Raw genomic sequence first — 8,145 nt, 5'->3', positions numbered from 1 at the left:
TGGCACAGGAATAATAAAATAAGTGGTTTGGTTCTGAAGTACTCTCATAGTGCTCTGATTCATGCAGCAAGAAGGAGAGGGACAAAGACAGACAAACAGAAAACACCCACACTAATCTCTAGTTGCCATGGTGAGAATGAAATGATCATCCTCCCTTACAAAAAAATTCCATTTAGCAGATGCTTTTGTTTTATCCAGAGCAACTTACAATTTGTGCATTCACTTTAAGATAGCTAGGTGGGACAACCACAGTCATAGTAATTAAACATGTTTAATCAATAAAACAGCTGTCAGCAAAGTCAGTGGTAGTGACATAAAGGCAAGTGGTAGTGACAGAATGACAAGTGGTAGTGACATAAAGACAAGTGGTAGTGACATAAAGACAAGTGGTAGTGACAGAATGACAAGTGGTAGTGACAGAATGACAAGTGGTAGTGATATAAAGACAAGTGGTAGTGACAGAATGACAAGTGGTAGTGACAGAATGACAAGTGGTAGTGACAGAAAGACAGGTGGTAGTGACATAAAGACAAGTGGTAGTGACATAAAGACAAGTGGTAGTGACATAAAGACAAGTGGTAGTGACATAAAGACAAGTGGTAGTGACATAAAGACAAGTGGTAGTGACAGAATGACAAGTGGTAGTGACATAGAAAGACAAGTGGTAGTGACATAAAGACAAGTGGTAGTGACATAAAGACAAGTGGTAGTGACATAAAGACAAGTGGTAGTGACAGAATGACAAGTGGTAGTGACATAAAGACAAGTGGTAGTGACATAAAGACAAGTGGTAGTGACATAAAGACAAGTGGTAGTGACATAAAGACAAGTGGTAGTGACATAAAGACAAGTGGTAGTGACATAAAGACAAGTGGTAGTGACATAAAGACAAGTGGTAGTGACATAAAGACAAGTGGTAGTGACAGAATGACAAGTGGTAGTGACAGAAAGACAAGTGGTAGTGACATAAAGACAAGTGGTAGTGACATAAAGACAAGTGGTAGTGACATAAAGACAAGTGGTAGTGACATAAAGACAAGTGGTAGTGACATAAAGACAAGTGGTAGTGACATAAAGACAAGTGGTAGTGACAGAAAGACAAGTGGTAGTGACATAAAGACAAGTGGTAGTGACATAAAGACAAGTGGTAGTGACATAAAGACAAGTGGTAGTGACATAAAGACAAGTGGTAGTGACATAAAGACAAGTGGTAGTGACATAAAGACAAGTGGTAGTGACAGAAAGACAAGTGGTAGTGACATAAAGACAAGTGGTAGTGACAGAATGACAAGTGGTAGTGACATAAAGACAAGTGGTAGTGACATAAAGACAAGTGGTAGTGACATAAAGACAAGTGGTAGTGACATAAAGACAAGTGGTAGTGACATAAAGACAAGTGGTAGTGACATAAAGACAAGTGGTAGTGACATAAAGACAAGTGGTAGTGACATAAAGACAAGTGGTAGTGACATAAAGACAAGTGGTAGTGACATAAAGACAGGTGGTAGTGACAGAATGACAAGTGGTAGTGATATAAAGACAAGTGGTAGTGACAGAATGACAAGTGGTAGTGACATAAAGACAAGTGGTAGTGACATAAAGACAAGTAGGAGTGACATAAAGACAAGTAGTAGTGATATAAAGACAGGTGGTAGTGACATAAAGACAAGTGGTAGTGACATAAAGACAAGTGGTAGTGACATAAAGACAAGTGGTAGTGACAGAATGACAAGTGGTAGTGACATAAAGACAAGTGGTAGTGACATAAAGACAAGTGGTAGTGACATAAAGACAAGTGGTAGTGACATAAAGACAAGTGGTAGTGACATAAAGACAAGTGGTAGTGACATAATGACAAGTGGTAGTGACATAAAGACAAGTGGTAGTGACATAAAGACAAGTGGTAGTGACATAAAGACAAGTGGTAGTGACATAAAGACAAGTGGTAGTGACATAAAGACAAGTGGTAGTGACATAAAGACAAGTGGTAGTGATATAAAGACAAGTGGTAGTGACATAAAGACAAGTGGTAGTGACATAAAGACAAGTGGTAGTGACATAAAGACAAGTGGTAGTGACATAAAGACAAGTGGTAGTGACATAAAGACAAGTGGTAGTGACATAAAGACAAGTGGTAGTGACATAAAGACAAGTGGTAGTGACATAAAGACAAGTGGTAGTGATATAAAGACAAGTGGTAGTGACATAAAGACAGGTGGTAGTGACATAAAGACAAGTGGTAGTGACATAAAGACAAGTGGTAGTGACATAAAGACAAGTGGTAGTGACATAAAGACAAGTGGTAGTGACATAAAGACAAGTGGTAGTGACATAAAGACAAGTGGTAGTGACATAAAGACAAGTGGTAGTGACATAAAGACAAGTGGTAGTGACAGAATGACAAGTGGTAGTGACATAAAGACAAGTGGTAGTGACAGAATGACAAGTAGTAGTGATATAAAGACAGGTGGTAGTGACATAAAGACAAGTGGTAGTGACATAAAGACAAGTGGTAGTGACATAAAGACAAGTGGTAGTGACATAAAGACAAGTGGTAGTGACATAATGACAAGTGGTAGTGATATAAAGACAAGTGGTAGTGACAGAATGACAAGTGGTAGTGACAGAATGACAAGTAGTAGTGATATAAAGACAAGTGGTAGTGACAGAATGACAAGTGGTAGTGACAAAGACAAGTGGTAGTGACATAAAGACAGGTGGTAGTGACATAAAGACAAGTGGTAGTGATATAAAGACAAGTGGTAGTGACATAAAGACAAGTGGTAGTGATATAAAGACAAGTGGTAGTGACAGAATGACAAGTGGTAGTGATATAAAGACAAGTGGTAGTGACATAAAGACAGGTGGTAGTGACATAAAGACAAGTGGTAGTGACAGAATGACAAGTGGTAGTGATATAAAGACAAGTGGTAGTGACATAAAGACAGGTGGTAGTGACATAAAGACAAGTGGTAGTGATATAAAGACAAGTGGTAGTGACATAAAGACAAGTGGTAGTGACAGAAAGACAAGTGGTAGTGATATAAAGACAAGTGGTAGTGATATAAAGACAGGTGGTAGTGACAGAATGACAAGTGGTAGTGATATAAAGACAAGTGGTAGTGATATAAAGACAAGTGGTAGTGATATAAAGACAGGTGGTAGTGACATAAAGACAAGTGGTAGTGATATAAAGACAAGTGTCAAGAGAGGTCTTTGTTAAATGAGTTGGATTTGGATACAGTTCCCTGGTGTTGTGGATTGAGGTATTGTTGTACCCACAGTCCACTGCTTCTGTTGATGGAGATAGAAAACGTAGGAAACATCTTTCCTGTGTGTCACACCAATCAATCCGTTTAGGGAGAACATCAGCGCTGCGGACGTTGTTGACTTTGCTCTGTCCTGACTACTAACTTGTCCAGCTGGAATGTTTTCCACAAATCTCCCACTGACATCAAACGCTTGGGTTACGGAAAAACTTCATCTCAGTTGATCCAGAACTAAAATCTTGAGTACCATTTATGTTACGTAGTCTGAGATTACAGAGAAAGGTCTGAGCCATGCCTACAGAGGATGGGTTCTGTACACAGACTCTCTGACCTGTTTTGTGTGTTCTTCTGACAGACGTGGATGACTGCCAGTCCAACCCGTGTCTCAACGGAGGCACCTGCATCGACAAGATCGACTCGTTCATCTGTCTCTGTCTGCCCAGCTACGCAGGAGACACCTGTGAGAAGGGTAAGAGAGTGCGTACACACTGGTCAACACACTACATAGCAGTGGAGGCTGCTGAGGGGAGGACGGCTCATAATAATGTCTGGATCGGAGATCATGGAATGGCATCAAAACACCAGGAAACCATGGAAACCATGTGTTTGATATATTTGATACCATTCTACGTATTCCGCTCCGTTACCATGAGCCTGTCCTCCCCAATTAAGGTGCCACCAACCTCCTGTGCTACTTAGTCAATACACACAGCCTAAACAGAGAGAGATATAGATGATCACTTTTTTCTGAGATACACAGAAATAAGTGGAATTTGCACCTCCAGATGATACAGTGGAATGTCTTAACTGAGCTCCCACCCAAGTCAATTCCCCATGCAGTTAGTCCCTTGTGAAAATAATGCTCTTGGTGTCCAAGTCTCCTTGGTCAGTGTTGTTATGTGTAGTATCAGCTGATGTATCAGAGGCTAAAGTCCCAGAGAGCACTATTTCACTGCAGTATCACTCACCGGCTATCAGGCAGTGTATCTGTCTGTACCTGTCACTATGCCGCAGAGAGCTGGCTGATGGATGTACACCGAAACACACACATACAGCCAAACTAGCACAGATACACACACTCTCAAATGAGCGCAAACACACACATACAGCCAAACTAGCACAGATACACACACTCTCAAATGAGCGCAAACACACACACCTCGCTGGATTCAGAGTCACTCTGACAGCCCACACCTCCTCATCTGCCCCCCTCTGTGTGTGCAGAAACACTAATAGCAATGAGGGTTAATGAACCCATAACCCTTGGAGTTATTAATGAGACCTCATAATGTAGAGATAGGAACAGCGTGTGCTGAGAATGGAAATGGAGGATCCATGATTGCAGGTTTAATGGTTCATTCAGTCTCAACGTTATTAAAGTGTGGCCTTGCAGGTCCTGAGAAGCACAATACTGAATGACAGGTTGAGAGGGTGTAACAATAATCCTCTCTCCTTCCCTCCACCTCTCTCTCTCTCTTCTTCTCTCCACTCCTCTCTCTCCTTCCCTCCACCTCTCTCTCTCCTTCCCTCCACCTCTCTCTCTCCTTCCCTCCACCTCTCTCTCTCTCCTTCCCTCCACCTCTCTCTCTCTTCTTCTCTCCACTTCTCTCTCTCCTTCCCTCCACCTCTCTCTCTTCTTCTCTCCACTCCTCTCTCTCCTTCCCTCCACCTCTCTCTCTTCTTCTCTCCACCTCCCCTCTCTCCTTCCCTCCACCTCTCTCTCCTTCCCTCCACCTCTCTCTCTCCTTCCCTCCACCTCTCTCTCTCCTTCCCTCCACCTCTCTCTCTCCTTCCCTCCACCTCTCTCTCCTTCCCTCCACCTCTCTCTCCTTCCCTCCACTCTCTCTCTCCTTTCCTCCACCTCTCTCTCTCCTTCCCTCCACCTCTCTCTCCTTCCCTCCACCTCTCTCTCCTTCCCTCCACCTCTCTCTCCTTTCCTCCACCTCTTCTCTCCTTCCCTCCACCTCTCTCCTTCCCTCCACCTCTCCTTCCCTCCACCTCTCTCTCTTCTTCTCTCCACTCCTCTCTCTCCTTCCCTCCACCTCTCTCTCTTCTTCTCTCCACTCCTCTCTCTCCTTCCCTCCATCTCTCTCTCTCTTCTTCTCTCCACTCCTCTCTCTCCTTCCCTCCATCTCTCTCTCTCTTCTTCTCTCCACTCTCTCTCTCTCCTTCCCTCCACCTCTCTCTCTCTTCTCTCTCCACTTCTCTCCTCCTTCCCTCCACCTCTCTCTCTCTTCTTCTCTCTCTCCTTTCCTCCACCCCTCTCTCTCTCCTTCCCTCCACCTCTCTCTCTTCTTCTCTCCACTTCTCTCTCTCATTCCCTCCACCTCTCTCTCTCCTTCCCTCCACCTCTCTCTCCTTCCCGTCACCTCTCTCTCTCTCCTTCCCTTCACCTGTCTCTTCTCTCCACTTCTCTCTCCTTCCCTTTACCTCTCTCTCTCCTTCCCTTCACCTCTCTCTTCTCTCCACGTCTCTCTCTCCTTCCCTTCACCTCTCTTCTCTCCACATCTCTCTCTCCTTCCCTTCACCTCTCTTCTTCTCTCTGTCACTGTTCCTCTTTTCCTCTATCGTCCTACTCTCCTTTCTCTCTTCATCACTTATCTTTTTCACTCAATCTTCTTCTCCCTTCCTTGCCTCCTTCATTTCTCTTTCTTTGCCCCCTCCCGTCTTCCATACTCTAACCTCTCTTTCCTATCCCTGTCTGCTTCTTCTATCTCTCAATGCTCTCCTTTCTCATCTGCTCTCTCTAGATGTTGAGGGTTGTGAGCATGGATGGAGGAAGTTCCATGGCCACTGCTACAGGTACGTGAGAAAAAAGAACTGACAACGAACCTATCCTCTAAACATTCAACTGTATCAGGGGTGTCAAACTAATTTCCCCTGCGGGCCGCATTCGGTCTTGACCGAGCTCCGGAGGGCCACACTTAAAATGGATCTGGCCCGCGGGCCTTGAGTTTGAGACATCATCTATCATCTATTTTTAGCCTTGGTAGCTGAGGGATGAAGGAATCCTGCATTGAGCAACAGAAATGTAAAGGTAATTCTCTATTGAGCCGACGTACGCAACATTTCTGATGAATGCAGAACATTGCCTTTACATTTAAATCACGCTGTAATGCCGAATATTGGATTTAATATTGCCCTACTATTGATCTAACAAAAACCTGTTTTCTTCACTTCAGGTACTTCTCTCACAGACACACCTGGGAGGATGCAGAGAAGGACTGCAGAGAGCAGAGCGCCCACCTCAGCAGTATCACCTCGGTCACCGAGCAGGAGTTCATCAATGGGCTGGGCCATGATAACGCCTGGATCGGCCTGAATGATCGCACAGTGGAGGAGGACTTCCAGTGGACTGACGCCATTGACCTGGTGACGTTCTATATTTCTCTCTGTCAATAACAGCTCATGTTATACTGCATTGTATGTGATATATACCTGTACTTGAACCTCAAAGTTGGAACACTTTGTATGTAAAGTGTGTCTTTGTACAACAGATGATATATACACAAGATTTAGCAGACACTTTTATCCAAAGCAACAGTCATTTATACATTTTAAGTATGGGTGCTCCCAGGAATTGAACCCACTGTATTGGCGTAGCAAGGGCCATGCTCTACCAACTGAGCTACAGAGGAGCAAACATAGGATCCCATGTATAAACAGCTGAGTATTACTTTATAATAGATTTAAAGCCAAGATTAATACAATGTGACATACTGTAAGTGTGTGGTATTGTGTAGGTGTATGAAAACTGGAGGGAGAGCCAGCCTGATAACTTCTTTGCGGGCGGAGAGGACTGTGTGGTGACCATCGCTCATGAGGAGGGCAAGTGGAATGACGTGCCCTGCAACTATAACCTGCCCTACATCTGCAAAAAAGGCACAGGTAGGATCACAGGACTTAATAACAAAGCCATGGTGCAACCAGCTCCATGTCTTCAGAAAGGAGCAGGTAGGATCACAGGACTTAACATAGCCATGGTGTCTTCAGAAAGGAGCAGGTAGGATCACAGGACTTAACATAGCCATGGTGTCTTCAGAAAGGAGCAGGTAGGATCACAGGACTTAACATAGCCATGGTGTCTTCAGAAAGGAGCAGGTAGGATCACAGGACTTAACATAGCCATGGTGTCTTCAGAAAGGAGCAGGTAGGATCACAGGACTTAATAACATAGCCATGGTGTCTTCAGAAAGGAGCAGGTAGGATCTTAACATAGCCATGGTGTCTTCAGAAAGGAGCAGGTAGGATCACAGGACTTAACATAGCCATGGTGTCTTCAGAAAGGAGCAGGTAGGATCACAGGACTTAACATAGCCATGGTGTCTTCAGAAAGGAGCAGGTAGGATCACAGGACTTAATAACATAGCCATGGTGTCTTCAGAAAGGAGCAGGTAGGATCACAGGACTTAACATAGCCATGGTGTCTTCAGAAAGGAGCAGGTAGGATCACAGGACTTAACATAGCCATGGTGTCTTCAGAAAGGAGCAGGTAGGATCACAGGACTTAACATAGCCATGGTGTCTTCAGAAAGGGGCAGGTAGGATCACAGGACTTAACATAGCCATGGTGTCTTCAGAAAGGAGCAGGTAGGATCACAGGACTTAACATAGCCATGGTGTCTTCAGAAAGGAGCAGGTAGGATCACAGGACTTAACATAGCCATGGTACAGGTAAAACAATAAGAATGCATTCACAATAGCGTCCTTCAAACTGGGCTGTGGCTAGAAACAGGATGTCATGTTCATTTGGAGGAACAAAGTCATCATGGCAAATAAGGATTTTGGAAATACTGTTTCATATGACTTTCCAATTTACCCTACGAAGCCTTGTATCCTCTGGGGATTGCTCTGTTCTGTCAATAGAATGTCTGGC

General features: G+C 44.0%; 1 protein-coding gene across 2 annotated transcripts in view; it reads left to right on the top strand.

Annotated features, from left to right (window-relative positions):
• The window catches only part of LOC118379780 (neurocan core protein-like), a 124,247-nt gene that overhangs the window by 103,417 nt on the left and 12,685 nt on the right, over positions 1-8,145 (top strand). For both annotated transcript variants that reach the window (XM_052476363.1, XM_052476362.1), the window contains 4 exons: positions 3,625-3,738; positions 6,020-6,071; positions 6,452-6,641; positions 7,013-7,157. In XM_052476363.1, coding sequence (XP_052332323.1) covers positions 3,625-3,738; positions 6,020-6,071; positions 6,452-6,641; positions 7,013-7,157 — 501 coding nt within the window. The remainder of the gene's footprint in view (positions 1-3,624; positions 3,739-6,019; positions 6,072-6,451; positions 6,642-7,012; positions 7,158-8,145) is intronic.

The sequence above is a fragment of the Oncorhynchus keta genome, chromosome 23 (genome assembly GCF_023373465.1).
Source record: "Oncorhynchus keta strain PuntledgeMale-10-30-2019 chromosome 23, Oket_V2, whole genome shotgun sequence".
Classification (NCBI taxonomy): Eukaryota; Metazoa; Chordata; class Actinopteri; order Salmoniformes; family Salmonidae; genus Oncorhynchus; species Oncorhynchus keta.
This window is presented reverse-complemented; position numbering and strand designations above follow the sequence as displayed.